The 16373-nt window shown below is 30.8% G+C and overlaps 2 protein-coding genes across 4 annotated transcripts in view; one reads left to right on the top strand and one right to left on the bottom strand.

Moving 5' to 3' along the window:
- The window catches only part of LOC114124896 (cGMP-dependent protein kinase, isozyme 2 forms cD4/T1/T3A/T3B), a 166154-nt gene extending 150673 nt beyond the window's left edge, over nucleotides 1-15481 (bottom strand). The window contains exon 1 of the mRNA XM_050202829.1: nucleotides 15465-15481. The gene's annotated coding sequence lies outside the window, so the exon portion shown is untranslated. The remainder of the gene's footprint in view (nucleotides 1-15464) is intronic.
- Nucleotides 1-16373, top strand: part of LOC114131007 (paired mesoderm homeobox protein 2B) — a 69507-nt gene that overhangs the window by 43978 nt on the left and 9156 nt on the right. For all 3 annotated transcript variants that reach the window (XM_050202833.1, XM_027996125.2, XM_027996124.2), the window contains exons 5-7: nucleotides 505-654; nucleotides 1926-2092; nucleotides 3357-3482. In XM_050202833.1, coding sequence (XP_050058790.1) covers nucleotides 505-654; nucleotides 1926-2092; nucleotides 3357-3482 — 443 coding nt within the window. The remainder of the gene's footprint in view (nucleotides 1-504; nucleotides 655-1925; nucleotides 2093-3356; nucleotides 3483-16373) is intronic.

Raw genomic sequence — 16373 nt, 5'->3', positions numbered from 1 at the left:
AGGATAACACAAACCAAATGATGGCTCCTTGACGTCGTGCGTGTGTTTTGCGGACGTTTATTTATTGAGCAATGTTTTCCGAGTTTGCGGCTGACGGAATAAGAAAAAGAAGAAGAAATATTTTCAATATACTTTATGAAATTTTAGGAAAGGGGCTTTTAACGTCAAAATGTCGACTACCTATTGATTAGTGGTATACATATAATACATGTGGGTTATTTTTATTAACCGCAGTTGTTGTACTAGGTACTCTTTAAAATTATATTGAAAGTTTCAATTCAATAGCATAGGTAGATATTATTATACCGATTATTATTGATATCTGCTGCTATATTATACGAGATTATTAATAATTTGCGTATATTATAATAGGAATAATGATATATATTACCAATATATTCTCCAGTTTAATGAAATATGTTAATTCCAAAAAATGAATACCTATAGCTGCGAAGATATACTATATGTATTAACGTGTTGACAAATTTATTTTTTAATCTACAGGTCTGGTTCCAAAACCGTAGAGCGAAATGGAGAAAAGCCGAACGACTGAAAGAAGAGCAAAGAAAACGAGAAGAACACGATAGGACTGGTTCGTTACAAGAACAGCTGGATCATATGGCTAAAGATATGCAACATTCGCCGTCCGCAAAAGTATGTGAAATCATAATTAAAAAACATCCATTATTCTACACTTATTTTGCTCGTAGCGCATTTCAACGAGACATTTATCTTAAAAGTTTTACGTTTGTCGGTAACAACAATCTAAGCAAATCGCATAACGTTCAGAGTATATATACAAACATATAATATATAGTTAGCATATCACGCGCTGTCTCGTTCAAAAACCGAGAACCACAAACTTTCAAGCTTTCGGCCGTTTATCATAAAAACACGCGTTTTATGATACATATTATTATTATATTCGAAAAGTCCCCGGTAAGATATATGGCTTTTGAGAAATATGACCAAATGCAGCAGCATATAATATGCAATAACAATAAGAGGTTTCAGCCACAAATCTTAGTGCACAATATTATGTTCACCACGAGTAGATTTATTTATTTATAGAAAACCCTTTCGGCAAACGAACCTAAATATTATCACGGAGGGAGATGACGCGGGTTTTTGATTTATCCGTTAAGTTTAATTTGCCTCAGGTGTTTTACGTAGAGCATATCCAAATTTATGGTGTTACGATGATGTCATCTTAACCCTTTTTAATGTATAACCGAACACTGCGCTACGGCATTGTATGCGATGGTTTTCCTTCATATATTTATCACCCGAGTCGCTTGTCACCGCGTCCGCTGATTTATTGTCGCCAGTTAATAATCTCTTAACGCTTTTTCGTTAATGTCAACCAAATAGTTTCCAGTTGTCGCTTAAAAAACAAATAAGCATTAAAAAATGAAAAAAAAAAACGAAGGAAAATGGAAATAAAAAAGGGCGAACTGTAGAAGAAAAAAAACCGACTTACAGTTAAGCAAAATGGTCGACGGCGCCATATTTATTTCATTTCTTCTTTTTACGACGCTCGTTTTCACAGCGAACGTAATGTATTATTTATTAACCGGACCCGCGGGTCATAAATCATGAAACCGAATAAAAACGACAGTATTACCACAGTTTCCTCCGGATGATCATTTTTCAACCATAAATAACTTTGCCATTATATTATGTTTTAAAATGAAGAAAAAAAAATAATAAAACAAGTACAATATATACCGCCACGATAATTCTTTTTAGCCGGACTTGTAAGAAAAACTCTCATTTATTCGATAATAATAATGTTTGCATTTTAGTATCTATTTTTTCTCTTGAGCAAATTTTTACTTATAATATATTATACCCACTATATTGCATTATTGTATTCAATCATTGACATTATCGGCTTACCTTGTGTGTATTCTAATTATGTATAGGCTAATGCATTAGAAGGTGAACAGAGAGACGACGGACATAGTGGCAGCGAACCAGACGAAGATGCCCGTACCAGTACGGTTCACATATCGGACCGAAGTGAATCACCTGCCAGCTGTGGCATGAACGGTGGTCCAGACGATAGGCCAATGTCACCGTCACCAACAGGGTTAGTATAAAATTATAGTATGTATTTTATCCTCCACGACACGTCGGGCCGCATGGTTTAATATTATTTGGATACTGTGAAATCGCTCGGACCAATATTATTTTGACCGAAATTAAGAAAGAGATGTGTTTACTAAACCGTACGATTATAACGATATAAAATTATTATTTTTCTACTACCCGAAAAATGGTTTTATCTTTTAAACGCTCGCCTATCGTATGTATGTTACAAATGTTGTTTATATGATGGGATTTTTGAGTTAACATAATGATTTTTTTTTACTAATAATGTATGATCTTTAATACCCGGCCCCACGGCATTTATCATAAGTAAATTAAATCGTTTTCATTTGAACCAGACGATGGTTAATGGTTGATACATTTAAAGTATTCTAGCTTGCATAGATTAATACGATCAATTTATTATGATATGCTAAACGTATTAATGACAGTATCACGTATTATTACATACCATGTAAGTTAAGTACATTTTATTTATGTAGGTACTACAAATTATGTTGTGGCAATCAAATCAAAATGGTATTTAAATTCACTTAACGGTTAAGTTCAATTCGTTTTTTTACCAAATTATTTAGATTTGACTCGTATACTACGTTTACCGTATATTATTTACCTGTTGTGTAACCAGCACCATTCGTTAAGAATAACAATACCAAATCCTACAACAATAATATGTTCTTAATATTATGGAACAAATCTGTTTTACACATTTCAATGTAGGTAAATTAATACGTTTCAAATGTTGTCAATAAATTATTGACTAGTGTCAATGTGTGAAGTGTTTGAAAAATTAAAATAATCCCCTTTGTAGTTTATATAATAAGTATATTATACGGAGTTGTGTATAATATTATATAAAATAATATGCCATTAAATCGAATGACGAGTGTCCTTGGCTAATTTTATTCGATTCGAAATGGTGTGTAGCGCTTGTTATGCCACGCGTCCAATTGTTGTTAATAAATCGTAATGCAGTTTAAGTGAAGATAAATTCAAATTATACTTGGTAATTGAGCCAATTAAACAATCAATTCGAATGGCCGGCGACATAGAAGTATACACTGACACGCTTTTTTTTCTTCAAGTGACAATGAAGATAATAACACCAGTAATGATTGCATTTTTCATAGTAACATTAATTTAAGGACTTGAATGTTTCAAATGTTTTCATTTGTATATTTAGTAGTATTATTATTGAATTTGACAACGTTTTCAAAGTATATTTTTGTCTACTTTTGTTTCAGGAATGGAACCGTTGTAGTACCAGATTCGCCGACGCCAAGCCTAAGTCCTTCACAAATCCGACCACCCATCAGTGTAGCAACGTCGACATTCAATCATTCAATATTTACTCCATTCTCTTCTGAAGGGTGAGTAAATTACTGTAATTTGTCAAAAGATTAACCATGATCCTTGCGAAAAACCAAAACCATTCATTCGTTCAATACCTGCGGGTCATTCGCGTGCTGAGAAAAAAAACCAACGAGCTTTATTTATTTATTTTACACCCGTACGTGTACCAACCACTAAACAGATGGCGTATACGCGTATATGTTCGTATGGCTTTATGGCTAGGCTACCCTTTTTCTCTCTTAAAATTGTTGTGTTAGCAGATTGTCCGAAATCGAACAAAAGACTCGGTACTGGGGTGTTATCTGAAGGGTCGTTCTTACTGCAGTGATGCGGTTGTCGCAGCCAACTTTTTTTGCTTGGTTTTTTTCTCTCCCTATCACTAATTTATTATGTAAAATCGCATTATAATATTATAAACATTATATACATCGAGTTGGTTTTCAAGTACGCGTATCGATTACGTTGACAAATTAAATACAACGTGAAAAATTAACCATTAAAAAAAAAAAATCACTATTAAATTTAATCAGAATTTAAAATGAAGTTTTAAAACGTATCCAACAAAATGAACACGTCATTATAAATACGTGTATAATATTCTATCTTATGTTAATTTTAAAATAAATATCATAGATGTTTCGAACAACACATTAATTTGAATTTAAATATGTTATGTGAGGATAATTTAATACTGTCTAAAGGATAATGAGTAGATAATTTAAATAAAGTTCTACCAACTCCCCTCCGACCGACTGTGTATTATATATATACAATATGATAAAATTAAGCTAATTGTAAGTAACGCAGTATATATGCATTCCTTAATTTCCCAAGAGAGCATGTTCTATAGATCAAGAGGTGTGCATGTACCGCGTGTACGCATTTTGATTACCATGTTTTTACACAAAACTGTGACGATTATATTATTTTAATAGCATTAATAGTATTACAATCACTATATAGATTATGGTGTGTATATAAAGTATAATCTCTTTTCCATTAGTTATTCGTAATGCAAATAAAGATATTAATAATTAATTTTTAATTATATCCACAGATAGTTCTTTTAGACTTACAGCTCTCTTAAATTCTGGGTAAAGAATTTTCCCTTTTTATTCTATCGAAACTATATCTAAAGAACGTTTTATGTAATACAAAGTTCAAACTTACACAATCTATTTAATCTGTCCATCGCTCCATATATCTTGTTTATTTTTTTTATTTCTACCAGCTCTTGACTCCTTTTATTATATCCTATTTACTTTTTTTACAACTTTAGTATCAGTAATTTTTTCTATACTTTGATATAATATCTGTCGGTTTTTTTTCATGGATATTTCAATTGAAATTCTTAGAATTCCATTAATAAATTTGTAATAATGATTAATCATGTCACATAGTTTATAATATATATTTAAGGTTTTTATCTTTTCAATTTCAGTGTTATTTACGGGTTTTTTTTTTATTTTATTTTTTTACCTCAGTTGATTTATCGTGTCCTCAAATATTGTTTGAAATGAACGTGTCAAACTTATTTCTCCGCGCTGTAGTATTCTTATATTTGTAGCCACAAATTTAGGATACTGTGGTATTTTTATTTCTTAAGTAGGTACTAACTATAGGTATATAAGACACTTATAAACGTGTTCCACTAAAATCAAAAAACTATAAATACATATTATTTACTATTACACACGAACAAAATATTAAAAATATTAATTGTACACTATACCTTATGTAGATAATTACCGTTCCTATCTAACTCGACAACTATAGATCAAATATTTTGTAGATAGGTATTTTTATTTTTATACTACATAATTTGCAAAAAAACTTATATTTTTAATACTATTTAATAGTTATTATTAAGTTATAATATTATAAAAATATATTAAACGTTTTGGTTTTGGCCGAAAAATGAATCGATCGAAAAGGGACGGGTATGGTTTTGGTGGAAAGGGGTTTCGTTCCCCATAAAAATTTGATTTTTACGAAATTTCGTTTAATAGCACTATCTAATAACGTGTTTAATCCGTTACAACTGCCACCGAAAATCAGCCGACTCGGTGACGGATATATTATGAAGGATTATAATAATCATTATAATAATAATAATAATATTCTCCTCGGGACGGTCGGATCCTCGAAGGATTAAACGCAGTTAAAACCGTTTACCTATACTGCACTATATCGTTTGTCTGTAAGTACCTATATATATTGTAGATAATAATAATAATAATAATAATATATATATAGTGTTCGCCAGCAGTCGAGGTATTATTATTATAATAATAATAATATATTGTTTTAGTGCAAACGATTCACATGTCAATCCTCGAGCTCTCGACCACCCACCCTCGTCGCGCAAAGCGCGTACATTATATTATTATTATTATTATTGCTGTTGTTTCTCGCCCCTGCCGGGACAAAACGATCGTTGCTCTCGAAATATTTCCTCTCGCCCGGCGGAGACAATCGTCTGTATTATCGCGTTATTAACGTGGAAAAGTTTTTCCTTTCGGTGACAACCGTGCACGTGCGCTGCAAACACACACGCGCGCGCGCGCGCACACACACGTGCCGCCCGCTACACCCGCGGCGGCTGTCTCAGGTTACCGAATAATTCGGTTGCGAGGATCACGGCGGGTCCACGACGACGACTTCGTCCCACACCGTACCAACACCCACACACACCCCACGGAAAACGCTGCGACGGCTATTTTATTATAGTGTATCGACGATCGTCGTCGTCGTCGTGATAATAATATTATAAATTATAATAATATAACAACAACAACAACAACGACGATAATGTAACGTACAACCACCGTCGTAAGCGACGCGAGTTAATTCGATTTGAATCGTGCAGTGTTACATGCGCGTAACATTATATACGCATCGTGTGCGATTTCGATTGAGTAAATACGATGCTAACGATATTATGTGCGACGATATAGTGATATAAACGCCCCCGCATATATAGTTGTGCGTTAAATTATAATGAATTACTACCTACCTATATATAATAATGCTCTTCAAACGTATATTCTCCAGGACACGTATATTCAAACGCATCGTGCGTGTAATTTGTATTTGAAAAACGTATTCCGATGCTTACTTTTAAAGTATTTTTGAATAAATACGTAGGTACTTTACGAACATACGTTTTTATTTTGTTCGATAGATTTGCACCTGTATACTCGTAAATCACTAATTAATGTTTTTCATTTTGTATTTTATAAATAATTACATTAAATAGCTAATACACGTCAATATAGGTTCGAGAATTTCAGATGTCACATATAACATATTATAATATAGTTATTAATATTATTATAATCGTACAAGTTGATTTTCAGCTTTTAACTATTTTCATAAATTATCCGATGAATTTTCATAATAAAATATTATTTCAAATAGTAAAATACGAAAATATTGGTCATTGAAATCCAACGGTTAAACGAAAAAAAGTATTTTTATTCAGCAATAAAGTACGAAGAAAAGGTATTTTTAAAGTTTTTAAAAGGCATTTGTCAAAAAGTATTTTAACAATAGTATAGAATATAGATTAGGACTGCAACTATATAATGTGTACGCATATTTTTTTTTTCAATCGATAAAAACATTTCCCTCGCAATCTTTATTTTTATGTCAAGATATTTGATTACGATTTCGAAAATATTTGTGGAATCGCTACAATTTGAATGACTATTTTTATACACAATACATGATTTGTTATGCAACGTCACCATTACTATTATATACTAACCTAACTATTATAGCATTTTCTTGCATTCGTTATTTTAAAAATTATAAAAACATTATAATAGTAATTGACATTTATCAAATTATACTTTATCTGCAAAATTTAATTTTAAACTTTTGACAGTTGAAAATGCTGCAGCTCAACAAAAAAAACACGATGTTTTGGTACCAAATTAATCCTTATTAAATTTTCTGAAAAATCTTTTATAGTTACAAAATATACCACTAATCATAATGAAAAAAACCATAAGTCCAAGTTCAAATATCAGATGCCTAACAATGTGCAAAGTATAAAATAAAATCATGTTTTTCCGAAACAAACTTTTGTTTTCAAAATAGAATCTGTTTTTGCACTAAAAAGTAAACAATATTATTTAAGTACGCCACAGTAATATATATTTATACTTTTTTTGATATGTGAACGTTGCATTTAAAATCTTGCAGACTCGCGTATAATATGCTAAATTCTCTGGGTAGTTAAGTGTAGGTATACTATATATTATACCTATAACGCTATAAGTTTTCGATCCGTTACAAATTGTTTATATGTCCGATAAAATATTATTGACTATTGTAAAGCATTATAAAATAACATTTGAACTTTACGATTCTTATGATAAATTAATTCATAATTGAAAACAAATATCTTTAATAGTTTCAATTTCAATTTATAATAAATTAAAATAAATGGTAGGTATGGTAAAACAAACACAACATAATACATCAATACAATTTTATTTCCAAATTAATTTTCAATTATTTATTTTTGTATATTATTCTTTGCATGTACGTAGATATACAGTTATATACATAAATATATATATATCGGAATACACGCACCAAAATCAATATTGAAATTAAAAATGATTATGCAATTTGTATATTATAACATCGAAAAATAATATTTATTTGGTAAATTTAGATTTTACGTATTTGTAAAAATTATTAAAAGCTATATACGTAGTGTACAATATACATGTTAACAAAATGATTTAATGGGAAATGTTGTTTACTGAATATAGTTGGTAAATAACGTACAGAAATTAAATTACATTCAATCGCGTAATATGCACCGTTTAATATAAATTTACTACCAAAAATTATAATCTCAATACCGATACCGATACGTTTATTTATTCAGTACAAACTCATATAGTCATAAATACGTACATAATTTGCATGGCTTCGTGTGTACTCGGGATATAATAATATAGAGGTTTAAATATTTTCAATTTTGTATATGATAATATAATATAATATTACCATGTATAAATAATAATAATATTTATTATTATTATTATTATAGCAATAATAAAGTTATCAACTCAACGCTTAGAAACAGACGGCGTAATCAGTTGCCGCGAATTTCACGATAAAAACAATTTCGGTAATTTACTCAGATCTAATTCTACTTCCGTTTTCTCTTTGTTTCGGTTAATTTACATTTTACCCGAGTTGAATTATGAACTTTAAAATACCTAATATCATTTGAGTACCAAGTATATATCCACTCTAACGAATTACATCGAAACTTTCCTTTCAACATTTCATCGTTAATTTATTTATTAAATGCACGCACAATTAAACAAAAACAATAAGAAACATTTATTTTATTATTATTTATTATTATATATACATTTTAAATTTATGAAAATTATTCTGAATAGTACATATACTTATAGAATTTTCATAATTATTTCTATTGGACGTCGTTCAACTTTAATTGTTGTTATGCTCTGCGCACATAAATATTTTGCAAAATAAACTTAAACATTGGTTTTATAGTTTCATAAGAAGTTCAAATACAGCATAATAGAAATAATAATTACTAAGTAATTTTACTCGATAAAAGACTTTATTATTATGAAAACTGATAGTAAATACAAGACGAAATATTATTAAAATCTACGAATTATTTTTAAGGGTATTTCTTATTTGTTATAGTGTGTAATAAGACGTTACTCGTTATCAAATACGATTTCAGAATAACGATTAACGATATATTTTCAATTTATTTTTTATTATTATTTTTGCGGTTTATTATTTTCATGAATAATTAATAAGCAATATAACACAAAAGCGTAAAACAAAATAAAACAATTAGATATAACACTATAAGACATATCGTGTGGAATATTTACATAAAGTATAAAAAATAAGAAAATCTATAAATAACAATATTTTACCTTTAATATTATTATGTCCTTTTTTGTTACATTCCTCCTTTAACTTCACAATCGTTTTAAGACAAAACATAACCAACGCTTATAATAAGTTATGGGAAAGTAAATTGTTTCTGATCTAACTGATGTTAATTGGTTGTTTTTTTTTTTGTGATCTAAATTCAACATCACAACGAAATTGTGTAACTCCCAGTGCATAGTGGGTCATTTCCTAGATACTTATACATCGCTATATCGGCATAGGTGGGTACTTAAGTTGAAAACAAATATCTAAATTTAGGCATTTTTACCTTTATCATATTATTAAGGATACTAAATACAATCGTATCTAAGATACAAGAAGCGTTTTTAAAAATATTCACTGTAGTAAATAAAAATTAATAAAATGTAAAATAATTGTAAATTAATTTAGCATGAAGAGTGATCACATATGATTTGTGGCCCCCATTCCCCAAAACGTATTCCTCTTTCGGTACCATTCCTAAGTACAATCTCAACTTAACAGCATTGCATTTTTTTTTTTTTTTTTTTTTGTCACAAATTGAAAATTTGAAATTTACGATTAATTTTGTGATTACATCAAAGAAATAAGTATTTAGATAGGTATATTTAATAAATATTAAAAGATACAAGTTAAAATGTATCTAAAATTCAGTACATCACTACATATTGGTACATAAACATCGATTATAATCATATGATGTATAATACCATTAAACAAGTTCTGTTAATAAATACAATTGTGATTTTATACGTGTATAGGCAGTTTGCCGGTATTATGAAATACTACAGTTATTTATTTTATATGTAGACGTACCAACTACCACACTACCTACTTAGATTATTTTCAAAACCCCAACGTTAATACGATAGAAAACAAGAAAAAGAAACGAAATATTCGGTATGAATAAAATGAAAAAAATGAAAAAAATGTAACTGTTAACGAGTTTATAAAGAAAGACGGAAATATAACGATGAGATAATAATGTTAAAATGTTCACATTGAAGAAAAGTTTGCATAAAATAAAATAAAAAATAAAAATGAAAAAAATGGAAAGAGAAAGAAAACGGTAGGATCAAGAAGAAAAAGTTTTTATTCGAAAAATTCCATCAAGTTCTTTTGACTTATTATTGCTGTATAATATATTGAGTAGTGAGTAAGTGGGTGGCCGGAGGTATGGCAAGCGAGATTGGTCGCGGGACGTGTGGGAGCGGGTAAGGGGGTTGGGTGGCAGAGAGAATTCGCTGGAAATTTTTTATTCAGTACCTACCTGCGTCGTTTGATATTGGAGCAAATTGAATTTTATTACCCGACGACGGGGCGGGAGCGGGAGCGGCGGAAAAGCAGTTTTTCCTTTTATTTCATAACTCCCAAGTTATGTATCCGAGTGCGGCGGCGGTGGCGGTGTTCCTTTTGATGGCTTAAAAATATGATAATTCGCTCGCCGCGCTCAAAGAAACGATGTCAAAGGCCCCTCGTCCCACCCGGCCAGCCACTGGCGGGCGCCTTTATTAAATAACGTTATACAGTATCGGCTTGCTATACATAATATATATATTATATATACCTTCCCGCCCTTTTTGCACAGACTCTCTACGCCCTCCCCCAACTCCCACCCTCGCAACCAATCCCTCCTCCACAACAACGACCAAGTGCAACATATATATAGATATATATATACAACCGTCGTCCCTCGCGCTGCAATCTAATTCGATCTAATTAACGTGGATATCTCCTCTCGTTAGCGGCTGGCTTGCTGATGCCAATTTGCAAATTATCCAAATTATGTTTGCCCGCGGCGGTCCTTTCGTTTAACGCGCGCACGTTGAAAAGAAGACGAGAAAAAATGCCCCAGACCGCGTAATACATATACATTATACATGCAACACCTATATGGATATATTATTTAGATCGATATTTATTAAATACTTGAATTAAGGAGGGGGTGCACAAAGGTCCGAAATTTTTTTGTATACCACAATTACTTTTTACTTTTTTTTCCTGAAACGAGAAAGACGGAACAACCTTACATATTCCGGTATTAATTTTTTTTTTCAAATACGAATTTATATTTGCACCTATGATATTGCATATTATGGTAATTTTTAATAAATTAATTAGAAAATATAATAAATTTTACAATTTTTTATATTTTTAATTTCAGTTTAGACTATAGTTTGGTAACATACCTGTACCGACTTCTATATCGTTTTGATTTTAATATATAATCACCACACCGATTGTGACAGCCCACTCCATCCGTCCAATGATCACATCTATCTTGCCTGACGAAATAAAAATTCTATCATATTAATTATACCGTTCATATTAATTTTACACATTATAGATCGTTGTTTATGCATTAATTGCATTTATACTATTTTATGTGTCAGTTAAATTTATGACCTGTATTAAGTATAAGAGTTTAGGCAAACATAAACCAACGTTCACTTAAGGATTATATTTTTAAATATGTAGTTATTTAAAAATGTAGTTATTAAGCGTGATGAGTGGCCGGCTGGGAGATATGGAGCACTTCATCCCTAAATAATTTTACACTTTGAACAACATTCTTAAATTGAGCTTCTCTAATTAACACATCCAAATTCGAACACTGGACATATAATAGCAGTGTGCTGTACGTCATATTACCGAAGTATATATAATATTCGACTCATTGACGTCGCTGTCGGTTGTTTATTGTATATTTATACATTATTGTCACCGCAAACGCGAGTGAAATAAGCGATTGGACCGCGCGAGCGTGCCGAGAGTTTCAATCGTCTAAACCCCAGCCGAGTGTGCTCCAACGAAATTGCAGGAGGAGCATGAGGAGCAGGAGGAGGGGTATCCAATATTTCGAATCCTTCCGCAAGCACGTAAAATCAAAATTAAACGCATTCCTCGCGTAATAAAATAATTTAATATAATCAGTAATCACAAATATAACGTAAGTACGTGTCAATATCATTTAACACGCTTATATATTAATTTTTTTGGTGCATGACGTACACTAGTCTCAAACTTCATTATAAAATAATATTTTGTGGACATATATTATCAGCTGGTATTAAGTTGTCGCGTAGTATAAAATATTATATTATTATTATTTATTTATTGACGGAAAAAATTCATTTAAAAAACAACGTTAATAGAATATATAAAATGTGTAGAATAAAAAATATAGATAGAAGAAATTATACCAAAAGTCCTCTTTTCCATAAATATAACAAAATAAACATACCATATTTAATTTTATAACTATAATTATAATCTATATCTATTATATCTATTATAACCTATAAACTAAATTTAATTTACATAGTATTTTCTATTGCCATAAATATATTTGTAAATTAATAAATCTTAAAAATATTATTATTATTATTTTAAAAAGCCTGTTTTGATTTCTAGCATATTTAGTATAAATTCAAAAATTTAAGTGTTAAAACAAATAAAGACATTTTATCGTTATTCAATAATTTAATAATTGTAAAAATTAAAAAAATATGCCTATATATCTGTTGGTATTTAAGTCTTAAGATATTATGTGTTACAATCTATTTTATACATAATAATATTAGATATGCAGTAAAATTGTTAAAATGCAAATTATATTTTATTACACCTATAATCTACATAAGTAGGTACTGTTAATTCGTTATAATAATATTATGTTAAGAATTTAGGATAGGTACCCAATAAATGCTAAGGGTATAGACGGTATAGTTACTATATCACGAATATAACTGAAACGACGCACTGCAACGTGGAATAATATAAAATATACGTATAATATATTATGTCTGTATATTGTATATAATTATTTTTATTTATTCTTTAAGAAGACAATGGGTTCGTGTATCGTGTTAGACGTGTGTGGTAGAAAGAGAGACTATGAGTTCACAATTTGTGTAAAAAGTTATTTGAAGTACATACCTATTTTAAAGAAAAACATTATTTATTAATATACTAAAAGAAATCTAAATGGTATTATAATACGTTTATCTTTCAATTAAGTAATATATTATACTATATTATAAAGCACAGGTAGACCACCATACTTTATAATACCTGAATGTATTTCGCGCCGTATATTTTTTAAAAACGTTGTTGGTATAAAAGTCTTCAATATTTTTAAGTCAGATACTTAAACGTTCTTCACACTCCCACCCTGATCACAGTAAGATATTATATTTTTATGTCATAAAACATAGGTATACCCAATAATAATAATCGTATATGTGTATTGTATATACGCGTGTACTCTGTACTAAACGTAGTTTAACAGTCATTTATCATATGAATTTAGGTTAAATCTGTATCTATGAGGAGGTCCACTGCAGTGGTTTCAAAACTATGGTACGCGGAAAGTCATGCGGTAGAAATAACGAAAAATAAATTAATAAACATTTTTTCTAATGGTTGTAACGAAACTTGCAATACTTTTTTATGAGTTTATGTTAACAGATATTAAATACTGCCAACATTTACCTAAATTAATATTGATGTTATAAATTTATTGACATTTTTAAAAGTTCTATTTTTAGTCATAAATGGCGCATGACTTGTAATACATACCTATACAATAAAATGGACGCGAAATAAAAGTTCGATATACTCTACTTGTATTTAGCACCTAGACCCTAGGTCCTTTCCACCCTCTTGCTCTGCAATATAATATGCCTCTACAGGTAATGGATACATTATGTTCTGTCATGTCTTCTGATGCCCACCCGCGACTTTCGGATAGGTACTCTGCGTACGTGCCATAATATTTTTGGCAACCGCGGATTACTTTCCACTCACAAAATGATATCGTCGTCGGATGTGCAGAGACAGTTTAACGTCAATTACGGCCGCGTCACGGTACACGTATTATACTATTTAATATATATATACAATTATAATAGTGTATACGCCATGAGTCCATTGTCTCGGGCCAGGAACAGTTCTCTCGCACAATGCGGTCCAGCATCCGGACAATGCTGTCGTAGTCGTCCCGGGCCATTTGCCAGTTCCTTCCGAGTGCAGTATAAACGCCCGCACCGACAACGACGACGATGACTACGTCTATATTAACCATATATATATATATATATATATATATAAACATAATGTGTGTATATGAGTGTGTGTTTACGAGCACTGTCGACCACCCCTACGATCATCCCCGTCATATTATTACATAGAACCACGGAGCACCCTGCGGACTTTAAAAACTTCCGGATCCGGTCAGACATCATTGCAGTACACACGTATACACACATACATACGTTTTGTCGCAGAATAGATGTATAAAGCTGTGCAGCGAAAGCAGCCGTTATATAATATATTGTATACAAGCATCGAGCACTGGACCGCTAGTATAATGTAAAAATTGTAAACGAGTAAAAGAAAATCTATATAATCTGATACCTGGTGGGTATACTTATACTAACCTAACCTATCAAGAGAGTTTCCTCTGAGTATTCTAAGGGGTAATAGGTGATAATGACCTACAGGTAGATGATAATTTAATATATTAACTATACTATTTTATTATTTATTTTACTAGTCACAACCGATTATTAAAATATATATGACAGCAAATGATGTCTTTATCGGGGTTTGAATAGATGGGTTAGTGCGAGATGGAATAATGAATATTAGATTTGCTTTTCACACGGATATATTAAGAACCTACGGCAGTGATGGGTTTAACAGTCATTTAAGCGGTAACAAATGCCGGAGGAGCTGACTTTTGATCTGGGCTCCTCCCGCCATCAATATAGGTTTTTTTTTATAAAGAATAATATTTTCGCCATCAAAAGTATGTTATCGTCATTCGTCCGTTTCGCACATTGAAATAATCGACACTAACGATTACGCGGGTTTGAAGTAAGTTATTCTGTTATATTCTCATGAGTTTTCCGTCGATCAACTGACATTTAACTATACGTATTATATACAATACCTATATATTAGGTATATTAAATTTTCCACTATATGATGTCGCCGACTCGTATTAATCGAGATGTTGAATGAAATAAAAAAAAATATAGATTTACCTCCAACGGTGAAGCACAACAACTGCGACCGATGACCGTTTTCATAACACGTGACGTACCTCTATATATATAATTACAATATTGTTATGATAATTTATTTTAATTGTGCGGTTGCAATAAGCGTCGCGAGCGCAAATCGGTTATTAGACACAATTACATAATATGATACTATTTTAGGTACCAAACCACGACCGATATCGGTTTGGCCATACGCACTGACTGAATGCTATTCCACACAGTACATATATTGCAGTTATCGGGCATTCCTTGGCACTACCGCCGCCGCCGTCGCCGTGTATCTATCCTTGAGCCGCTGCTGGAATATTAATTTGATAATCACCCCACCGACAACAGCTGAAACATAGTTTTTATACGCCCGATTATGATTTATTGAAATTTCAAAGTACATTTCTCGTATTGTAATAGTATAATAATATATTCATGTGTGTTTTGTATCCCGTACAAGTCGTGCAACTCGATAAATATCTTTATTACGATCTTGTCGATTTTGTCATGATACATATTACATATAATGAGAGTACCTGTATCGTACATGATATAATATGAACTCTTCAGACACATGGTGCTATGTCATTCACATGTTTATAATACCATTGATTTTGAAATATTTTAAAACTTATTAAAATTAATTTACAACAGCAATAGTGCATCTCATTTTAGCCACACGACAACTGATCGCAGAAATTTCGTCGTAATAAAAATTAACTGAAACAATACTTAATTATCACATAAAATATAGTATAGACCAGGGATGGCAAACCCATGGCACGCGAAGGTTTTTACTATAATATATTATATAATATTATAGGTAATAGGTTAACATATTTAAAAAAAATTTTTTACAATATTGAATATAACATTTAATATTATAGCAATATAATAATACAA

Source organism: Aphis gossypii, chromosome 3 (assembly GCF_020184175.1).
Source record: "Aphis gossypii isolate Hap1 chromosome 3, ASM2018417v2, whole genome shotgun sequence".
Lineage (NCBI taxonomy): Eukaryota > Metazoa > Arthropoda > Insecta > Hemiptera > Aphididae > Aphis > Aphis gossypii.
Note: the sequence above shows the minus strand (reverse complement) of the source record. Positions and strands in the feature narration are given on the sequence as shown.